General features: G+C 40.6%; 1 protein-coding gene, 1 non-coding gene and 1 pseudogene across 2 annotated transcripts in view; 2 read left to right on the top strand and 1 right to left on the bottom strand.

Annotated features, from left to right (window-relative positions):
* The first annotated feature begins 2130 nt into the window (after positions 1-2130).
* LOC120368349 (5S ribosomal RNA) lies at positions 2131-2249 on the top strand (annotated as a pseudogene).
* Positions 2250-3251: 1002 nt separating this feature from the next.
* PRKCI (protein kinase C iota) overlaps positions 3252-23278 on the bottom strand; it is a 92733-nt gene continuing 72706 nt past the window's right edge. The window contains exons 13-18 of the mRNA XM_039480162.2: positions 19203-19290; positions 17774-17899; positions 14720-14799; positions 12991-13080; positions 11297-11412; positions 3252-6601 (exon numbers count right to left, since the gene is read on the bottom strand). Coding sequence (XP_039336096.1) covers positions 6514-6601; positions 11297-11412; positions 12991-13080; positions 14720-14799; positions 17774-17899; positions 19203-19290 — 588 coding nt within the window. The 3' untranslated portion in view covers positions 3252-6513. The remainder of the gene's footprint in view (positions 6602-11296; positions 11413-12990; positions 13081-14719; positions 14800-17773; positions 17900-19202; positions 19291-23278) is intronic.
* On the top strand, positions 6874-6975 carry LOC120368409 (U6 spliceosomal RNA). Its single transcript, XR_005582554.1, has one exon. It is a non-coding gene; the product is annotated as a U6 spliceosomal RNA (small nuclear RNA).

The raw sequence follows: 23278 nt of genomic DNA, 5'->3' as shown, positions 1-23278 counted from the left end.
TATATGACACCACGCCCAGCAAATTGTAGAGATAGGGTTTCACTATGTTGCCCAGGTTGGTCTCAAACTCCTGGTCTCAAGCAATCCACATGCTTTGGCCTCCCAAAGTGCTGGGATTACAGACGTCAGCCACCATGCCCAGCCATCTGGTTCTTAACCGATTCTTAAATCCTAAAGCAAAGAAGAGCAAATCTGGCCAGGTGTGGTGGCTCATGCCTGTAATCCCAACACTTTGGGAGGCTGAGGCAGGCGTGTCACCTGAAGTCAGGAGTTCGAGACCAGACTGACCAACGTGAAGAAACCCCGTTCTACTAAAGAATTAGCTGGGCATGGTGGCGTGCACCCGCAATCCCAGCTACTCAGGAGATTGAGGCAGGAGAATCACCTGAACCCAGGAGGCAGAGTTTACAGTGAGCTGAGATTGTGCCACTGCACATCAGCCTGGGCAACAAGAGTGAAACTCCGTCTCAAAAAATAGAAGAGGAGCAAATCCAGGAAAGGACACTTTCAGACAGACCAAATGACTCATTGTTGGGTGTTGTCCAGAAAGCAAGCTGTTGAATTTCAAGGACTGGAGACTGGTTGTACCTTTTGGGGAGAAACTGGTTATCCCAGTGATGGAATGCCTTAATGCAAAATTTCCCTAAAGCTTCAAGATCCTCTTTTGGAGTCTGTTTTAAGATTTTACTAACTCACAGAAAACCACCACATTTATGATGTGATACAGGCAGTAGCCTGGAAAGCACTTTCCTAATACTGCCTAGAACCCCATTTTAAGCAAGAGTTGAAACTAGGATGAAATAATTATCCTATCTGGGAAGGCTGGGTGTGGTGGCTCAGGCCTGTAATCAAGAAAAGCAGAGGTGGGGCAAGGCCGGCTCACGCCTGTAATCCCAGTGCTTTGAGAGGCTGAGGCAGAAGGATGGCTAGAATTCAAGACCAGCTTGGACAACACAGTGAGACCCTGCCTTTTTAAAATAAAAAATAAAAAAAATAATAAAGGTAAAGGCACTTACGATTTCATTCTCTTGTGAAGGGAAGAAAAACTAAGTTACAGTAAGGATTGTATAGCACATCAGGTTCACACTTGTTTATACAGACACTAGCCACAATATGGACACTAGTTAAAATTGAAAAAGAATATTGGATTTTAGATCACTATAAAGCATAACAAGAATAATCTGTTCTGAATGTCTACATTCGCTTCAGTTTTTTTTTTCTTTCTTTCTTTTTTTTTTTTTTTTTTTTGAGACAGTTTAGCTCGTTACCCAGGCTGGAGTGCAATGGCGCGATCTCGGCTCACCACAACCTCCGCCTCCTGGGTTCAGGCAATTCTCCTGTCTCAGCCTCCTGAGTAGCTGGGATTACAGGCACGTGCCACCATGCCCAGCTAATTTTTTTTTTTTTTTTTTGTATTTTTAGTAGAGACGGGGTTTCACTATGTTGACCGGGATGGTCTTGATCTCTTGACCTCGTGATCCACCCGCCTCGGCCTCCCAAAGTGCTGGGATTACAGGCTTGAGCCACCGCGCCCAGCCTTCGGTTTTATTTTTTGAGACAAGAGTTTCACTCTTGTTGCCCAGGTTAGAGTGCAATGGCCCTGTCTCAGCTTACTGCAACCTCTGCCTCCCAGGTTCAAGTGATTCTCCTGGCTCAGCCTCCCAAGTAGCTGGGATTACAGGTGCCTGCCACCACACCTGGCAAATTTTTTGTATTTTCAGTAGCGATAGGGTTTCATCATGTTGGCCAGGCTGGTCTTGAACTCCTGACCTCAGGTGATCCACCTCCCTTTGCCTCTCAAAGTGCAGGGATTACAGGAGTGAGCCACCGCATCCGGCCTTGCTTCAGTTTTAAAACCAGTTAAAATATTCTATGTTCAGCTGATGTTTTACTCATTTTTTTTTTTCCAATTAGAAGAGATGTATGGCAAGAGGAGTTAAAAATATAGTGGAGAGGGGTCGGTGTGGTGGTCATGTCTACAATCTAAGTGCTTTGGGAGACCAAGGTGGGTGGACTGCTTGAGCTCAGGAGTTTGAGATCAGCCTCGGCAACATAGTGAGACCTCATCTCTACCTAAGACCTCATCTCTACCTATTCTATTACCAAAATAAAAAAAATAAAAAATTAGCCATCTACGGCCATACCAGCCTGAACACGCCTGATCTCGTCTGATCTCGGAAGCTAAGCAGGGTCGGGCCTGGTTAGTACTTAGATGGGAGACCGCCTGGGAATACTGGGTGCTGTAAGCTTTTAAAAAAGAAAGAAATAGGCCGAGCGTGGTGGCTCACGCCTGTAATCCCAGCACTTTGGGAGGCCGAGGTGGGTGGATCATGAGGTCAAGAAATCGAGACCATCCTGGTCAACATGGTGAAACCCCGTCTCTACTAAAAATACAAAAAATTATCTGGGCATGGTGGCGTGTGCCTGTAATCCCAGCTACTCAGGAGGCTGAGGCAGGAGAATTGCCCGAACCCAGGAGGCGGAAGTTGCGGTGAGCTGAGATCGTGCCATTGCACTCCAGCCTGGGTAACAAGAGTGAAACTCCATCTCAAAAATAAATAAATAAATAAATAAATTAAATTAAATAAAAAATAATAAATATAAATTAAAAAAAAAAATAGCCACGTGTGGTGGCATATGCCTGTAGTCCCAGCTACTCCAAGCTGAAAATCTCCTAAGTGTATAATTCATGATTATAATGAGCTATGACCATGCTGCCGCACTCTATCCTGGGTGACAGAGACCCTGTTGCTAAAATAAATAAAACAGTGGACAATATTTTAATTCCTAATTTTTAATAATGTCTACATTGATAAACGTAACATTAAATTTTTTTTTTTTTTTAGAGACAGGGTCTTTATTTTTGCCCAGGTTGGAGTGCAGTGGCATGATCACAGCTCACTGCAACCACAACCTCCTGGGCTCAGGCAATCCTCCCACCTCAGCCTCCCAAATAGCTGGGACTATAGGCACTTTGCCAGCATGCCTGGCTAATTTCTTATTTTTCTGTTTTTTGAGATGGGGTCTCACTATATTGCCCAGGCTGATCTCAAACTCCTAGGGTCAAGTGATCCTCCAGCTAAATGTAACATTATTAAATGTAAATACTACAGCATCAGTTCCACCAGAATGCTGCTTTAAGTAAAGCACGATTCCAAACTCTAAAATTTTAATTTTTTCTTGAACAAATTTTGATACATCATTGTTCTTAATACAAATTTCTGACATACTACATATTAAAAATGGTCCACTCCTGATGGGCATTATACATTTTATTTAGACTGCCAAGAAAAAAAAAAAAGGTACAGAAATACAGATTACATTATGATGACCACAGTAGTATTCTACATGACAAAAATAAAAACAGATTTATAAAGTAAATGTACCGGCACAGAACAAGCATTTATTTAACATCCAATCCAGGCTGCATATGCACAAAATGATCTGACCACATGCTTATGCAAAATAAAGTTTTCCTTAGCACCCCAAAATTCCAACCATTCTGACTGTCCACTGTCTATTCCCCTGTTGAGTACTTTGAGTGAACCTCTGCAGAATACAAAAACAACTGGCATGGCACTTAAAGACTGCAAAAAACAGAACACAATTAAAAACATTTATAATGCATTTCTGTATAAAATATACACCATAAATCTTATTAGTTAAAAAAAGATTTAAAAACAAAAGACCACCCTGAATAATGGTTAGAACCTCATGATAGAAAAATGCTCATCATTTTGTACATTATTAATAGAAACTACTGAGAGGAATTTTGTGGGGGTGGGGCTGGGAGTCAGTTAGATACTGCCTAACTTAAAGTTAGATACCTAACTTAAAGTTATTCATTCAAAATTTGCTTTAAATTGTGGGTAATAACTCACTGCTCACCCCTTCTCAACATGTTTTATCATGAATACTCTAATATTTAACCACAGGACAAACTGAGAATAACCTGAAGGAGGTGTTTCTCAAAGTAGCCCCCAAAGAAGCCTAAGGTGAGCCCCCTAGTGTGCATTTTAAACAAACTCCCTAGGTGATTATTTCACATTCCAAAATGTGAGAAGTAATGCCCTATGGGAAACAGCACCACTTAAAAGGAAGATCATAAACATATTTCTGACATGAGATACGGAATTCTAAGTTTATGATTTGAAGTGAAGACTGCTTTTTGTTTTAAAACAAGTTTCAGGTGTTAAGAGAAACTTAACATGTTAAGTAAATGTGGATGTATATGAACATTTTCTTTTGAGGTTTTCATTGCTTTCAGACTTAAGTTATTTGAAGGAAAGAGAGTACATAGCTAGAAACTTTGGAAAAATGACATTTCCAATGAAATGCAGCATCCACCCCCCCCCCAAAAAAAAGATAGTTTATTAAATGCCTACAAATTTTAAAACATTTGAAATTTAAACTAGATAACTTTCCTAAAATTAAGCTTTACTAAGATTAAAAAATTTTAAGTAATTTAGATGATCATGGTTAAGTCCCTTTTCATTAAAAAAAATTTAAAATAAACAACACAAGGATGCAATATTTGGCACCCCTTTAAATAATAAACTGCTAAAGACTAATATTAATAAAAAATAATCTGAAGAACTCGGCCTCTGAAATGTATTCTACTATGTGTTACATGTGTTACCCAGTTAATACAAACTCACTTAAAGAGCTGAAACTGATGTGTGTGAGTGTATATGTGTGTCCTGAACATTTATTCATGCCTACTTTATTTTTCTGATTTCACAAATACTCTATAAAACAGGGGCCAATCATATAGACAATGTGGTTTAGGGGAAGAAATGAGCATAATTAAGATACCCTACTTAAAAAATAAATAATTTTCCTGTAAACTAAATTATAAGGAAAAAATATACATTCTGCCTCCATTGAATACATGGAATGCTTTTACAAGTTCAGTAACAATAATGAGTACCTCATTTAAATCAAGTCACAAAAAGCAACTGTGGGGATTCACTCTCCAATAGGAAATAAAAATATTACCACTGTACTTTCATGTATCTATTTTAAACTACTGTTTTTTTTCTTTCTATATACTGAGTAATTTTCCATTCTTGGTCTTTTGCAAGATACACATCCTTGGTCTTTTGCAAGATATATATTAACATTCCAGTTAATGTTTTCAATAAAGGGACAGGGCTGGGCGTGGTGGCTCAAGCCTGTAATCCCAGCACTTTGGGAGGCCGAGGCGGGTGGATCACAAGGTCAAGAGATCGAGACCATCCTGGTCAACATGGTGAAACCCCGCCTCTACTAAAAATACAAAAAATGAGCTGGGCATGGTGGTGCGTGCCTGTAATCCAAGCTACTCAGGAGGCTGAGACAGGAGAATTGCCTGAACCCAGGAGACGGAGGTTGCGGTGAGCCGAGATCGCGCCATTGCACTCCAGCCTGGGTAACAAGAGCGAAACTCCGTCTCAAAAAAAAAAAAATAAAATAAAATAAAATAAAATAAAATAAAGGGACAGGTTCAGGAGCTATCCCATTAATATGTTTAGAAAAAAAAATTACTTGTATCAGTTTTGCAAAAACAGTTAACGATTTGGAATCTGATTCATAATTTAAAAAAGTCTGTTTTTTAATTCAAGAATTTCCAAATTCTTTTTTTTTTTTTGAGACCAAGTCTCACTCACTCTGTCACCCAGGCTGGAGTAATCTTGGCTCACTGCAAATTCCATCTCCTGAGTTCAAGTGATTTTCCTGCTTCAGCCTCCTGAGTAGCTGGGATTACAGGCATGTGCCACCATGCCCAGCTAATTTTTGTATTTTTAGTAGAGACAGGATTTCACCATGTTGACCAGGCCAGTCTTGAGCTCCTGACCTCAAGTGATCTGCCTGCCTCAGCCTCTCAAAGTGCTGAGATTACAGGCATAAACCACTGCACCCAGCTGAATTTCCCAATTCTAAGCAAGCAGCATATTCTATTACCAATTTAATAACTGCTGCTTTAAAAAATCGATAATTTATTTATCCAAGGCAAAGCAGTACTTATTAAAGTTTACACCTGAATTTTTAAACATAAAGAACTCCAAAAGCAATAGGTAATATAAAAAGTTGTTGCATTTTATATTAATAGTTTATTTCAAAACTAAACCCTGAAATGATTTAACACAGAATGACAAAAATCATGGGAGGTTTATGATGTAATCCCACTATGTGCCTTAATGCAACAGATACTTTATTTTTAAATGCAGTGGTTTTCTTTCTTTTTTTTTTTTTTTTTAAAAAAAAAAAAAGGATTTCATTACTCATCTGTAGGCCTTTTAAAAACTGAAAAACCAGTTCAACTAAATTTTGACATGATTGTCTGAAAGCTAGTTTTAATTTTCTTCATAGTAAAACAGATGTAATTGATTCATATACTCTATGAGAGAAGATACTGAGTGTTTTTTTTTGTAGGTGGCAAATGTACAATCGTTAATTGTATCCAGGCTGGTAGCAAGTTTATCCATGCATTAAATGGCAACATGAGTAGAATATGTGGTTGAAAAATGAGGATCAGACACATTCTTCCGCAGACATCAAAAGAGGATTGATATACTCAAAACCTTCAAATTCAGACTGATCAATCTTCCTCACAATGTCACTGTTGAAAGAAAAATAAATTTATTTTCATCATAATCAAGATTTCTTCAACCTTTAAATGGTAAAATAAGATTAAAAAACAAATAATTAGGCTAACTGTATTGAAAAAAAAACCCTGTACATTCTTAGATTAATCCCCCAAATTTTCTAGACGAATCAAGAATGGAGTACTGAAATTAAAAAAAAACAAAACAAAAACGTTAATCCCACAAGCATGTTTAGAGACAAAAAGGAGTTCAAAACTGAAGACTGTAAATAAAAAAGGCACAAGTTGTGCTCACTTCGGCAGCACATATACTAAAATTGGAACAATACAGAGAAGATTAGCATGGCTCCTGCGAAAGGATGACACGCAAATTCGTGAAGCATCATTGTAAAAACAAAAACAACAACGCACAAGTTGTCACAATTCCAGTTAATCTTAACTTTTGACCAGAACAACATTCTTAGTTATAGGTGAACATCCAGGTTTGAATTAGCATTCAATTTAGTAGTCACCTCAACAGTCAGATGTTAGATGGTGAAGCCCAGAAGTTAGCCAAAAGGAAAAGGCAATAGGAACAAGCACACTGAGAGACCTGGAATACGGAGAGAACACCACAGGGAGGTCATGGGTCACAGAGAGTGGAGAGGTTGGCATTTTGTTACACTGGGCTTCTAGTTCAACACACAGTAAGAGTGAGTAGTACTATCAAATATTTCATACATAAACGTATACACCATACTAAGAAGCACAAAGTTACAGAGGATACACGAGGGGAGGTAACTCATACTAGAAGAGAAAGCAGTACTTGTTAAATTTTATTCACAATAAGCTAAGTCCCATTCTAACCACAGTTCTAAAGATAGGGGCTTCTGGTTGGAGAAATCGAGGAAGGCAGTATTCATTCTGCAGAGACTTAATGAATGGAATGATGAAAGAATGTGGTAGGTCTGGGGAAATGCAAGTAATTTATTTGGGTGGAGCACAGGAATGGAAGTGTGTTAGATGGCAGATGATGCTGGAAGAAAAATAATGGCTAAATCAAAGAAGCCAGTGATGTTTACACTGAGTTTCACCTTGATCCATCAAAGATCTGGTTGCATCTGAGGGGTCTCTGAAAGATGGGAAGATTTCAATAGGTAAAAATGAAGGAGGGATATAGAGGAATGAGCAGGCAGAAGTAAAGATAATAATACTATTAGGGAATGATGAGTAGCTAAGACCAATCAGAACAGCATTTGTATTACGGTGAGAGCTATCGCTAGAAAGTCAGGCTGGAGCAGATGTAGGGAGGCCTTAAATGCTAGCCAAGAGGAGAGATGTTACCTGATAGTCAATGAAGGAGTTATTGAAGGTTTCTGATTAAAGGGGTTCAAGAATTGGAGTGATACTTCACAAAGCATACACAAGAGGTTGCAAAGTGAAGGAGTAAAGATCACTTAGGAGGCTGATACAATACTCCAGGTATGACTTGAATGAGGCCTGAACTAGGGTGTGTCAATGGGAAAAGAAAGGAAGGATCTGATGTAAATGATGATATAATGAAAACACAAAGACTTGGCAACCACAGGTCTTATGTAATCTGTTAAGAAAAAGGAGGAGTCCACAGTCACTGACATTTGGAATCTGAACGACAGGAACACATCGTGGCATGGTAAGCAGAAATAGCAACTAAAAAGAAGGAACTGATTGAGAACAATAGAAAGAGACCATAATGGGTCATTACTTGGATTTTAGACTTCATATATTTGAGCTGCTTGGCTGACAAACTGGGGGACATGTTAAACAAAAAGAAACACAGCTCAGGAGATCTATCAGGGGAGGGGCTAAGTGTTTCAGCAACCATCATGCATTTATTCTTCACAGCAACCGTATGAGGTAGGCAATTTAAGAACAGGCTCAGAGAAGTTATGCAAGTCCTATCCAAGGTTACCCAGTTGGTAAGAGGTGGCATCGGGATTCAAACTCCTATCTTTTGATTAAATCCAGTGTTCTTTCTAATACATGATGCTGTTAGAAATAATAATTTGGTATACATCTTTCTCCTCTAGTAGACAGGATGCTTTTGGGGAGATTAGACTGTCTTGATTGCCTTTGACTGTCTAGTATTTAGCATGATGCCTTTTGCTCAATAAACATTTGCATTTAACAGAGAGTCATTTAATTAGCTGGTATCTATGCTACAGGGCTGGCTGAAACCTCCAAGGTACAAACTGCATTTAGCAAAGAGAAGGCTGTCATGAACAGAATCATGGAGCATCCTGGTCTCAAGGGGACAGGGAAAAGACATGAGAGAAAAGTAGTCACAGAGATGAAACAGAACCAGGATAGGCAGCGCCACCTAAGGCAAAGCCGTGAATACCCAAATGCTTTACAGACATCAAGGGAGATGAGGACTGATCCCCAAATGCTTTACAATTTAGAAATTAAATTGATTCAACCTTCAAAAGCTGGAGGACAGGTTCAGTTGTAAGGGGTTGAAGTGTTGGCAGCAAAAAAAAAAAAAAAAAAAATTTAAGACAATCAACGTTGACTAGTATGAAGTTTGATTAGAAGTGCTTTGTATTGGGCTGGGCGCGGTGGCTCAAGCCTGTAATCCCAGCACTTTGGGAGGCCGAGGCGGGTGGATCACGAGGTCAAGAGATCAAGACCATCCCGGTCAACATAGTGAAACCCCGTCTCTACTAAAAATACAAAAAAAAAAAAAAAAATTAGCTGGGCACGGTGGCGCGTGCCTGTAATCCCAGCTACTCAGGAGGCTGAGGCAGGAGAATTGCCTGAACCCAGGAGGCGGAGGTTGCGGTGAGCCGAGATCGCACCATTGTACTCTAGCCTGGGAAACAAGAGCGAAACTCTGTCTCAAAAAAAAAAAAAAAAAGAAGAAGTGCTTTGTATTTATTTTTCTTTTACCATGAGCATCTGTTAACTTTTTTTTTTTTTTTTTTTTTGAGGCTTAAAGATGAAATGAAAATGAGGAAAAATGTGGTTATGCAAAGAGAGGCCATGAGTTAGGGGGAAAAATCTGAGCATGGTTACACAGAGGGAAGCAAACTAGAAAAAATTAAATCAAACAAGTTCCAATAACAAGATAACTGACAAAATGAAATCTTGGAGAAAACTAAGGAAACGGGTCCAGGAAAATAGAAGGAACACCCCTTGTAAAGGAGAGCCTTCCATGAGTAGGGAATGAGAAAATGTGGAGAAGAGTCAGAAAGCAATTCTGAGATGCAAGTTGGTCTGGGGACAGCGGGAAAGGATGCAAGGCCCCCCAGAGAGGTTATCAGTCCTTGCGTCAAATTAAGTCAAGGTTAATCCATTAGCAGTGATGGAGAAAGGAGTAGAACTGAAGGCTTCTGAAATGCAGAGGCTGTTTGGAGCAGGCGCTGGGAGGAATGTGGTTAAGAAATAAGATAGAAGTAAAATGACTGCCAAACAATAAGGGCCTTCTTGAGATCAGAGAGAATGAATCTGTAACAACAGGTAAATAATCAAAATATCCCCCAATTATTCTAAACTGTAGTTTTAAAAGATGCGGCATAAGCACAAAAAATATTTCAGATCACTGCTGGTTGGATTTAATCACTCAACGTAATTTCAAAAAAAAAAAAAAAAAAGAAAAGCAATTTGTCAATACATATCAAGAGCATTAAAATGTTCATACCCTCTGACCTAATTCCCCTTCTAGGAATCTATCTTAAGGCAATACTCAGGAACTCAGACAAAGACAGTCCTTGTCAAATGGGAAACAGTGCAGCACAGTAGAAAGAGCACAGGCCTCAGTCAGTCAGATTTGGGTTTGAATCCTGACTCTGCCACCTGATAGCTGTGTAACTTTGCTTAACCTCTCTGAGCCTCGGTTTCCTCATCTGTAAAACGAAGATGACAATAACTAGTTTACAAAGTTGCTGCAAAAATGAGAGATAATGCATGGTAAAGCAAAGGAGAAAATGACAGTTAATATTAAAACCTATAATGAGCCGGGCGCGGTGGCTCAAGCCTGTAATCCCAGCACTTTGGGAGGCCGAGGCGGGTGGATCACGAGTTCGAGAGATCGAGATCATACTGGTCAACATGGTGAAACCCCGTCTCTACTAAAAATACAAAAAATTAGCTGGGCATGGTGGCGTGTGCCTGTAATCCCAGCTACTCAGGAGGCTGAGGCAGGAGAATTGCTTGAACCCAGGAGGCGGAGGTTGCGGTGAGCCGAGATTGCGCCATTGCACTCCAGCCAGAGTAACAAGAGTGAAACTCCGCCTCAAAAAAAAAAAAAAAACAAAAAAAAAACACCCTATAATGATACAATGGATTCAAATACCAGTAACCGAATGGTTATATAAATTATGGAATAAACAAAAAAAAAAAAAAAAAAAAAGAAAGAAAAATTATAGTATAGGCCAGGCGCAGTGGCTTATGCTGGTAATCCCAGCACTCTGGGAAGCCAAGGCAGGCAGATCACCTGAGGTCAGAAGTTTGAGACCAGTCTGGCCAACATGGCAAAACCCTGCCTCTACTGAACCTGGGAAGTGGAGGCTGCAGTGAGCCAAGACTGTGCCATTGCACTTCAGCGTGGGCAATAGAGCGAGACTCCATCTCAAAAATAAATTAAATTAAATTAAATTAATTATAGTATAGTCTGATGAAACATTGCATAGTCACTAAAAACAGAGTTTCCAAAGAACTTGAAAAATTTTTTCAGTGTACAGAATTACTTACTCATCATCTGGAGTGAGCTGGACAGGTTCATTAGTAAACTGAGAATCAAAGTTGTCCAAACCAAACTCCCCAGAAATATTTGGTTTAAAGGGAGGTACCACCTGTTTTTGCTCCATCTGAAAAGACATATTGGATGACAGCCCAAGTCTGTATTCTTAGAAAAATTTCACCTCTACAGTTCTCCCCTGCCCTCATTGTTTGTTTCCTTTATTAAAGTGAGCCCTGAAGCATGGTTCCATGATATTAGCAATGATGAACATAATTTACAAATATGAGCCAGGCTTGGCAGCTCATGCCTGTAAGCCCTGGCACTTGGTAGGCTGAGATGGGAGGATCGATTGAGGCCAGGAGTTCAAGATCAGCCAGGCAACACAGCAAGATCCCATCTCTATAAAAAATTAAAAATTGGCTGGGCACAGTGGCTCATGCCTGTAATCCCACTACTTTGGGAAGCCAAGGTGGGCAGATCAGCTGAGGTCAGGAGTTCAAGACCAGTTTGGCCAACACAGCAAAACCCTGTCTCTACTAAAAATACAAAAATCTGCCAGGCGTGGTGGCGCCTGCCTGTAATCCCAGCTACTCAGGAGGCTGAGACAGGAGAATCGCATGAACCCAGGAGGTGGAGGTTGCAGTGAACTGAGATCATGCCACTATACTCCAGCCTGGATAACAGAGCAAAACTCCATCTCAAAAAAAAAATAAATAAATAAAATTAAAATTAGCAGGCACCATGGCTTATGCCTGTAATCCCAGCTACTTGGGAAGCTAAGGCAGAAGGATTGCTTGAGCCCAGTTCAATCAAGGCTGTAGTGAGCTACACTATAGCCTGGGTAACAGAGTGAGACTGTCTCTTGATAAAAATAAAAATAAAAATAAAAACAAACATAAACATTGATATGGGCCTCAGTAACATTATAACCTGCTTTATTACATTAATGTTCAATTTTTTGGCCAGGCACTGTGGCTCACCCCGGAAAACCTTGGGAGACTGGGGCAGGCGGATGGATCACTTGAGGTCAGGAGTTCAAGAACAGCCTGGCCAACATGGTGAAACCCTGTCTCTAGTAAAAATACAAAACATTAGCTGGGCATAGTAGCACATACCTGTAATCCCAGCTACTCAGGAGGCTGAGGCAAAAGAACTGCTTGAACCCAGGAGGTGGAGGTTGCAGTGAGCCAATATTGCAGCACTGCGCTCCAGCCTTGGCGACAGAATGAGACTCTGCCTTGGGGGGAAAAAAACTCAATTTTTTTTGTTTTAAAAGTTTTCTAAAAAGCAGTTTAGAGAGTGGCTTTAAGTTTTTAAAGCTGTAATATGTTAGCTAAGAAAATAAAATTTGGCCCAAGATAGGGCAGGTGCAGTACTTTGGGAGGCCGAAGAGGGTGGATCACCTGAGTTCAGGAATTCAAGAGAACAGCCTGGCCAAAATGGTGAAACCCTGTCTCTACTAAAAATACAAAAATTAGCTGGGCATGGTGGTACACACCTGTAGTCCCAGCTACTCGGGAGGCTGAGACAGGAAAATCACTTGAACCCGGGAGGTAGAGGTTGCAGTGAGCTAAGATCATGCCACTGCACTCCTGCCTGGGTGACAGAGCGAGACTCTGTCTCCAAAAAAAAAAAAAAAAAAAATATTGGCCCAAGATAATAATGAAACCTAATCTAATAGAGAAAGTAATTAAAATTTACATACCATATCCCAATCAACATTTCGGAAGAATGGGTGTCCCTGAATATCAGCAAATCCTGTTTGAGGATGACAACCCAATCGTTCTTTTGGGTCCTATGGTGAAAGAAATGTTTCAATAATTGGGTGAATGTCATACTTTAAAATAAATCATGTTTGTGATCTGTGTTTTGTGCCTATTACATGATACTCTTATTTCTGAAGTTGGAATGATCTACCTTTTATTTATAGAAAGTACAACTCTAGAACAAATTGAGTTATTTGGAGCCTGCGATAGGTTAAGATTTCCTCATGGCACTTTCTCCACCTATCATGAAATTAAAACAAGAGAATCATTACCATTTTCTTGCTAAAGAAAAACAGGAGGAAAAAGAGAACAGCAGAATCCTTTGAGCAGCACCCAGCCGTTTCTCTGGCATGACCTGGAGTGACAGTCAAAACATGTAAACCTCCAAACTTCATCAGAAGTTTGTTTATAGCTCAATTTAAAGGGCCCATGCCCAGTTACAGCAACGAACCATAATCTGTGTAAGACAATGATACAACCATTATCTGAATCACTGGACTGAGAAGGAGCCTGCAACTTAGAAAAAGTCTTGGCTTATTCATTACTATGAATGAGAATATGTTCCCATTTTTCTTTCTGATAAACAGCATTTTATTTTGCATATCAACACCTCTTGCCTTCATTTTTCACTATGTGAAAAATTAGGTTTCAAGTTTAAATCTTTCCTCACAATTTCTTGATTTTTTTTAAAGGGTTCAATTTCTTATTTTATTAAAATGCATCATTATCTTATCTATTTACCTTGGAAGGTAAATGTATATCAACCTTCTTTTCTTTTTGAGATGGAGTCTTGCTCTGTCACCCAGGCTGGAGGGCAGTGGGGAGATCTCGGCTCACTGCAACCTCCATCTCCCTGGTTCAAGCAATTCCCCTGCCTCAGTCTCCCAAGTAGCTGGGATTACAGGCGCACGCCACCACACCCAGCTAATGCTTTTGCATTTTTAGTATAGATAGGGTTTCACCATGTTGGCCCGACTGGTCTAGAACTCCTGACCTCAGGTAATCCGTCCACCTCAGCCTCCCAAAGTGCTGGGCTTACAGGCGTGAGCCACTGTGCCCGGCCTACATCAACCTATCATACCATTTATTTAAAGCAGAGTTTATGATTGCCAAGACTCTTAAATCCTAAAACTCTTCTAGCCTACCAATAGCAACAAACCAACACACAATGGAAAGATGTTCACATTTTTAAGAGCCGAAGATAGAATTTCATTTCTTCTGAATTTTACCTAATTATATAGCATTTTTGACATGAGAATTTGTAGGGAGCACTATGGCTGAAGTGCTCAAAAAGTACACGGCAATAAATAGATTCTATGGATGACACAGAGAAAATGGAAACAGAGTTGAAAGTACAATTATGGCTAAACTCAAAGATTAAATCTTCCCCTATGTGAGAATATGGTACATATTATTTACACACAAAAAAAATCATATGCAATATATAGCTGGGGAGTAAATTTTATTGCCAAAATGGAAAGGACAACTAACTTATCTCAGGATCTAATGCTGTCAATTCCTCTTTGGGTAAGAGACAAATTCTGGATCAAACAGAAAAAGTTACATTCTCTACTGTTTTGGAATTTTACATTTTCCAAACAGCTCCTGACCAGTTTGATATATATAGACAGAAACAAATCACAAAATATTCTTATACACAATTTATACCTTGTTAAGAAAACTCTTCAGAACACTTGCAGCTTTTACAGACAGAGAACGTGGTATGCGAATTTGTTTTTCCAAAATAACTAGAAAGATAAAAATTATAGTATTATATTTAATTTTTACATGGCTTTAATCTTTTTTCTAATTCTTTTTTTTAGAAAGGGTCTCGCTCTGTTGCCCAGGCTAGAGTGCAGTGGTGTGATCACAGCTCACTGTAGCCTTGACCTCCTGGGCTTAAGCAATCCTTCCCCTTCAGCCTCCCAAGTAGCTGGGACCACAGGTGCCACGCCACCATCATGTTCGGCTAATTTTTCCTTGAGACAGAGTCTTGTTCTGTCACCCAGGCTGGAGTACAGTGGCAAGATCTCAGCTCACTGCAACCTCTGCCTCCCAGGTTCAAGCAATTCTACTACTTCAGCCTCCTGAGTAGCTGAGATTACAAGTGTGTGCCACCATGCCCAGTGAATTTAGTGTTTTTGGTAGAGATAGGGTTTCACCATGCTGGCTGGGCTGGTCTCAAACTCCAGATCTCACAGAGGTCAGTGATCCACCCATCTCAGCCTCCCAAAATGCTGGGATTATAGGTGTGAGCCACTGCGTCCAGCAATGCCTAGCTAATTAAAATTTTTCTTTTTTTTTTTTTTGTAGAGACAAGGGTCTCACAATGTTGCTCAGACTGGTCTTGAACCCCTGGGCTCAAGCAAACCTCCTGCCTTGGCCCCCACAAAGTGCTGAGATTACAGGTGTGAACCACAGTACCTGGCAATCTTTACATTTCTTTTCTTTCTTTTTTTTGTTTTGGAGATGAAGTCTCGCTGTCTCACCCAGGCTGGTATGCAGTGGAGCAATCTCGGCTCACTGCAATCTCCGCAATCCCAGGCTCAAGTTATTCTCCTGCCTCAGCCTCCTGAGTAGCTGGGATTGTAGGCACTCGCCACGACACCCAGCTAATTTTTTTGTATTTCTAGTAGAGATGGAGTTTTGCCATGTTGGTCGGGCTGGTCTCAAACTCCTGACCTCAAGTGATCCGCCCACCTTGGCCTCCCAAAGCTTTGGAATCACAGGTATGAGCCACTGAGCCTGGCTGTAATCTTTAAATTTGTTTTTTTTTTTTGAGACAGAGTTTTGCTCTTGTTGTCCAGGCTGGAGTGCAATGGCGTGATTCCAGCTTACTGCAGCCTCCGCCTCCTGGGTTCAAGTGATTCTCTTGCCTCAGCCTCCCAAGTAGCTGTTATTACAGGCATGCGCCACCACACCTGGCTAATTTTGTATTTTTAGTAGAGGCAAGGTTTCACTATGTTAGTCAGGCTGGTCTTGAAATCCCAACCTCAGGTGATCCGCCTGCTTCGGCCTCCCAAAGTGCTGGGACTACAGGCATAAGCCACCAGGCCCAGCCTAAATTTTTATTGTAAGATATTTAAGTCATTCCAGGAGAAAAAATAAGATATTATATATATAACTGAAGTGCCTCCTGTACATTCCTAATCCCCTTCTTCTTCTATCTTCTCAGAGATAGCCTGTAATCTGAATACTATTTATCATTTACATGAATCCTATTCTTTGACTACCTGATTGTACCTCAGTTTCCTCATTTGTAAAATAAATTAAAAAAATACTTCACAGGATTTTTATGCGGTTTAAATGAGTTAACATTTGTAAAATGCTTAGCATATATAATATGCAATTTTACTGGACACTGCCAAATTCTTCTTTAAAGCTGCTGTGTCCATTTTCATTCCTACCAGCAGCCTAGAAGAGTTCCAGGTGCTTCACATCCTCACCAGCACTGGGATTATCAGACTTGAACAGTTTAATCAAATACACTGTATGAAATGGTAACTCATTAACATTTTAATGTACATTCCCTTAATGGCTAGAGAGACTGAATGTCTTTTCACATATTCCATGGCCATTTGGGTTTTCTATTATATGAAATGCCTATTTATATTCTGTTACGGCTTTAATTAAATGTAGAATTTTATAGTTTCCATACTTTTTTGGATTCTGTGCTAGAGGTCCCTATACTTGTCTGCTTGTTTCTGTCAATTCTTTTCTGCTCTTGCTCCCCAGGCTGGAGTGCAATGGCACAGTCTCAGCTCACCACAACCTCTACCTCCCAGGTTCAAGGATTCCCCTGCCACAGCCTCCTGAGTAGCTGGAATTACAGGCATGCACCACCAGCTCATTTTGTATTTTTAGTAGAGACGGGGTTTCCCCATGTTCGTCAAGCTGGTCTCGAGCTCCCAATCTCAGGTGATCCCTCAGCCTCCCAAAGTGCTGGGATTACAGACGTGAGCCACCGCATCCAGCCTGCCGATTCTTCATATTCCCTGATGTGGGGCCTTTCCCCTCCATCTTCTGATCACTCATCATCTTGGTACTCTGTTTTCCCCTCATACTGTCTTGAACTTATGCATTCAGCCTCAGGGTCCCTGTGTAAAGATTATCCTCTCGAGCCACAGGATTCCTTTCTCTAATCTGTTTGTGATGGATAATTCTAAATAATGCCTATTATGATTTTGAATATGAGAAGGTAACTTCGAACAGGAGTGAAGACTACAGAGAAGAAAGAATGTGTTAAAAAACATCAAAACCTAATACATGGAGGCCAGGTGCGGTGGCTCATGCCTGTAATCCCAGCACTTTGGGGAGGCTGAGGCAGGTAGATCGCTTGAAGTCAGGCTTATTCAAGACCAGCCTGGACAACATGGTGAGACCCGGTCTCTACTAAAAATACAAAAATAGGCTGGGTGTAGTGGTGTGTGCCTATAATCCCAGCTACTCAGGAGGCTCAGACAGAAGAATCACTTGAACCCGGGAGGCGGAGGTTGCAGTGAACCAAGATTGTGCCACTGCACTCCAGCCTGGGCTAAAGAGTGAGACTCTGTCGCAAAAACAAACAAAAAAACCAACAACAAAACTTAATAAATTTAGTCAGGAGTATACTTTCCAGATTATGCTCATTTTTCTTACTCAAAGAAGTAATCTGAATCACTCTCATGTGTACTCTAAAATAGGTTTTTCTCAAGAGAATCTCTGTAAAATACTCCAAATTACCTTGGAAGAGATAATCCTCTGTGTTCTGGTCAGGGTTATCAGAGCTCCCAACAATATCAAACGGAGACCTTCCTGCCATCATCTCAAACATTAGCACTCCAAGAGCCCACCAGTCAACACTGAAACCTTCAGAAAGAAATTTTAAAGCAATAAATTATACACTTTGCATTCTTGAAAGTTAATAACGAGATTTTATCACATAAAGGAAAAAGAAACAATGAAAAAGTCGGCCGGGCGCAGTGGCGCAAGCCTGTAATCCCAGCACTTTGGGAGGCCGAGGCGGGTGGATCACGAGGTCAAGAGATGGAGACCAACGTGGTCAACATGGTGAAACCCCGTCTCTACTAAAAATACAAAAAATTAGCTGGGCATGGTGGTGCGTGCCTGTAATTCCAGCTACTCAGGAGGCTGAGGCAGGAGAATTGCCTGAACCCAGGAGGCAGAGGTTGCGGTGAGCCAAGATCGCGCCATTGCACTCCAGCCTGGATAACAAGAGCGAAACTCTGTCTCAAAAGAAAAAAGAAAAAAAAAAAAAAAAAAGAAACAATGAAAAAGTCAACTCTAAATGCATTACAACTATCATGGTAGGTACTGAAGATTATAACAATGCTTCATTTATTAACAAGGGTAGGTATCCAAAAGATAATTTTAAAAATAAAATTATGATTAAAAAAAAAGAACTTTGTTTTTCCATGTATGTCTACTTTCAAACTCACGCCCAAATTGAATATTGTGTGTTGAGGATATAATTAGATTGTATTTAAGAGTAATCTCCTTGGTCTTAAACTTGATCTTTTGCTAGCTGATAAAGACCTGTGAAGGACAGTGGATTCAGTGAGCAGCTTTCACAAGTACCAAATTCTCCTTTACATCTGCTCAAGGCAGAGGGCCAGAACCCAAAAAGTCAAATGCTTTCTCAAGACAAGTATATCTTTGGGTGCCTGAGATACAGTTAATCTTCCCACCATCTCTCAGATTCCAAGGGGGAAATATCCCAGGAAATCTGAAAAATCTTCCAGGGGTTCATGACTCCAGAGTCACATGGGTGCTGTTCTGAATACTTGACTTTAGGGGAGTTACTTAAACTTTCTATATGTCAGTTTCCTCATCTGTAAAAGGAGAATTAACAGCATTTACCTCATAGGATTAAGAGGATTAACTTAGTTAATATATATAAACTGCTTAGAATAGTGCCTGCTACTGTTTAGTGTTTGTCACTAATAAACTATTATTCAGCTTGGTATCCCTAAACACTGCCAAGGTCCCACTGTCTCTGATTTTAAAGTCTAGAGCTCTTCAGAACAGGATCAAGAATGCTTACATTAATAAGATCATATCAAAATGCATTAGTGTACTATAATGCAATTGGTAACACATTTAACCACCCATCTAGCAACAGCTAAAATAATACCACCAATTTATTTCTTACCATAATCTTCTCCTCTTAAAATTTCAGGAGCAATGTAATTAGGAGTACCACAGAAAGTGCTCGTTGTATCTCCTGGCCGTAATCCTTCCTTTTATTAAAAAGAAAAAAAAGGAAAGAATAAGATTAAAAATTGTTTTAAATTCACCCTTTCTATTTCACCTGTAAGTTCAGTGTCTGTAGTGATACATTAAATTTACTTAACATCACTAAAACGATTGCCTTTTTTTTTTTTTTTTTTTTGACAGGGTCTTGCTCTGTTGCCCAGGCTGGCATGCAGTGGCATGATCTCAGCTCACTGCAACCTCCACCTCCCAGGTTCAAGCAATTCTTGTGCCTCAGCCTCCTGAGTAGTTGGAATTATAGGCGTGCACCAACATGCCCAGCTAATTTTTGTATTTTTAGTAGAGACAGGATTTCACCATGTTGGCCAGGCTGGTCTCAAACTCCTGGCCTCAAGTGATCCACCCACTTCAGCCTCCCAAAGTGTTGGGATTACAGGCGTGAGCCATCATGTCTGGCAATTGCCTTTATTATTAAAATCACAGATCACCACTAAATAGCTTAAAGAACTGTCCTCCTTAGATATTGATACCATTGATTCAATTAAGGTAAGACTTGCATTTAAAATAACTTACATACAAGTTAAAATTTAATACAAAAAATTTAATGATATTAGAATAAGGCATATTTCTTGATGAAAAGAAGCACTTTAACTATCACCTCCTAATACAACCACTGTTAAGACTACAATATTTTCCTTCTGTTTATTTTCCTAAGGTGTTTTTTTGTTTTTGTTTTTGTTTTGAGACGGAGCTTACTCTTGTTGCCCAGGCTGGAGTGCAATGGCATGATCTCAGCTTACTGCAACCTCTGCCTTCAAGGTTCAAGCGATTTTCCTGCCTCAACCTCCCAAGCAGCTGGGATTACAGGCATGCACTACTATGCCTGGCTAATTTTGTATTTTTTGTAGAGACGGGGTTTCTCCATGTTGGCCAGGCTGGTCTCGAATTCCTGGCCTCAAGTGATCCACCCACCTTGGCCTACAAAAAGTGCTGGGATTACAGGCATCAGCCACCAGCCCAGCCTGTATTTTAATAGCTACAGGATGGAAAAAAATTAAGGCAAAACACACTAACAGGTATAGTAAAGGAACTACCCAATAATTAATGGGACAATCACCAACAAGTTGTAACAAATACAAATTTGCATACACTTAACAACATGGCCTCAAAATACAAAGAGTAAAAAAGGACAAAATTATTAGAATTTCACAATCTCCAAGCATGATAGGAGAAGTTAATATGAGGATAATCTGTATTAGAAAATGACAGACCACACATACTAAAAACCAGTAGGCAGAGGAAGATTTGGACAAAAGCTACAGCTAATATATATATACATATATATATATATATATATATATATAGATTAAATATGTATTATATATAATAGCTATATATTATAGTTATATATAACTATTATTATATATATAGTTGTAATATATATAGTTATATAACTAACTTGATTGAAGATCCCTGTAAGAAATGAACATGTTTAAGAAGCCAATATTATTTTTCAGTAAGAATAACAAAAGACTAAGATGGACAAAAAGAGAAGAAAGTCTTAATTCATTTTTGTGATTATATTTTCATTGTTTTTTGTTTGTTTGTTTTGAGACAGAGTCTCACTGTACTGCCCAGGCTAGAGTGCACTGGCACAATCTCCGCTCACTGAAACCTCCACCTCCCGAGTTCAAGCCATTCTCCTGCCTTAGTCTCCTGAGTAGCTGAGATCACAGGTGTGCCACCACGCCCAGCTAATTTTTTGGTGTTTTTAGTAGAGATGGGATTTAACCGTGTTGGCCAGGCTGGTCTCAAACTCCTGACCTCAAGTGATCTGGCTGCCTGGGCCTCCCAAAGTGCTGGGATTACAGGTGTGAGCCACCATGCTCTCCAATTTTCATTGTTTAAATAATGAAATGATTCCATTATTATTATTTTTTTTTTTTGAGACGGAGTTTCGCTCGTTACCCAGGCTGGAGTGCAATGGCACGATCTTAGCTCACCGCACCCTCCGCCTCCTGGGTTCAGGCAATTCTCCTGCCTCAGCCTCCTAAGTAGCTGGGATTACAGGCACGCGCCACCATGCCCAGCTAATTTTTTGTATTTTTAGTAGAGATGGGGTTTCACCATGTTGACCAGGATGGTCTCGATCTCTTGACCTTGTGATCCACCCGCCTCGGCCTCCCAAAGTGCTGGGATTACAGGCGTGAGCCACCGCGCCCAGCCCGATTCCATTATTTTTAAAGGTATTATTTTAAGATAACATTTTAAAATGTTATCAAAATGCATTTGTGTACTGTAATGCAATTGGCAACCACATTTAACATTTTAAAATAACAACTTGAAAAATATGGAAAAGTAAACAAAATCAATGTGTGATGCCATATAATACAATATATATATGTATATAGTATATATATTTTAGCTCTACCTTTTGTTCAAATCTTTTTGGCGGAGATGGAGTCTCGAACTATTGCCAGCCTGGAGTGCAGTGGGGTGATTTCGGCTCACTGCAACCTCTGCCTCCTAGGTTCAAATGATTCTCCTGCTTCAGCCTCCTGAGTAGCTGGGATTAAAGGAGTGTGCCACCATACCCGGCTAATTTTTGTATTTTTAGTAGAGACCGGGTTTCACCATGTTGGTCAGGCTATTCTCGGAAATCCTGACCTCATGATCCGCCCACCACAGCCTCTGAAAGTGCTGGGGATTACAGGCCTGAGCCATTAAGCCTAGTCTTCTTTTTTTTTTTTTCCCCTTTTAGACAGGGTCTCACTCTATCACCCAGGCTGCAGTGCAGTGGCATGATCACAGCTCACTATAGCCTCAATCTCCCAATCTCCCAATCTCCCAGGCTTAAGTGATCCCCCCATCTCAGCCTCCCAAGTAGCTGGGACTAAAAGCACAACCAAGCCAGTCTAATTTTTTTTTTTTTTTTTGAGACGGAGTTTCGCTCTTGTTACCCAGGCTGGAGTGCAATGGAGCGATCTCGGCTCACCGCAACCTCCGCCTCCTGGGTTCAGGCAATTCTCCTGCCTCAGCCTCCTGAGTAGCTGGGACTACAGGCACGCGCCACCATGCCCAGCTAATTTTTTGTATTTTTAGTAGAGACGGGGTTTCACCATGTTGACCAGGATGGTCTCGATCTCTTGACCTAGTGATCCACCCGCCTCGGCCTCCCAAAGTGCTGGGATTACAGGCTTGAGCCACCGCGCCCGGCCTATAGAAATTTATTTTATTTTATTTTATTTATTTTTTTATTTTATTTTATTTTTTTTTTTTTTGAGACGGAGTTTCGCTCTTGTTACCCAGGCTGGAGTGCAATGGCGCGATCTCGGCTCACCGCAACCTCCGCCTCCTGGGCTCAGGCAATTCTCCTGTCTCGGCCTCCTGAGTAGCTGGGATTATAGGCACGCGCCACCATGCCCAGCTAATTTTTTGTATTTTTAGTAGAGACGGGGTTTCACCATGTTGACCAGGACGGTCTCGATCTCTTGACCTCGTGATCCACCTGCCTCGGCCTCCCAAAGTGCTGGGATTACAGGCTTGAGCCACCACGCCCGGACTATTTTATTTTTTTTGAGACGGAGTTTCGCTCTTGTTACCCACCCAGGCTGGAGTGCAATGGTGCGATCTCGGCGCACCGCAACCTCCGCCTCCTGGGTTCAGGCAATTCTCCTGCCTCAGCCTCCTGAGTAGCTGGTATTACAGACACGTGCCACCATGCCCAGCTAATTTTTTGTATTTTTAGTAGAGACGGAGTTTCACCAGGTTGACCAGGATGGTCTCGATCTCTCGACCTCGTGATCCACCCGCCTCGGCCTCCCAAAGTGCTGGGATTACAGGCTTGAGCCACCGCGCCCGGCCTTTTTTTTTTTTTTTTTTTTTTTTAGAAATTTTATTTATTTTATTTTATTTTATTTATTTATTTTTTTGAGACGGAGTTTCGCTCTTGTTACCCACCCAGGCTGGAGGGCAATGGTGTGATCTCGGCGCACCGCAACCTCCGCCTCCTGG

Source organism: Saimiri boliviensis, chromosome 9, assembly GCF_048565385.1.
Source record: "Saimiri boliviensis isolate mSaiBol1 chromosome 9, mSaiBol1.pri, whole genome shotgun sequence".
Lineage (NCBI taxonomy): Eukaryota > Metazoa > Chordata > Mammalia > Primates > Cebidae > Saimiri > Saimiri boliviensis.
This window is presented reverse-complemented; position numbering and strand designations above follow the sequence as displayed.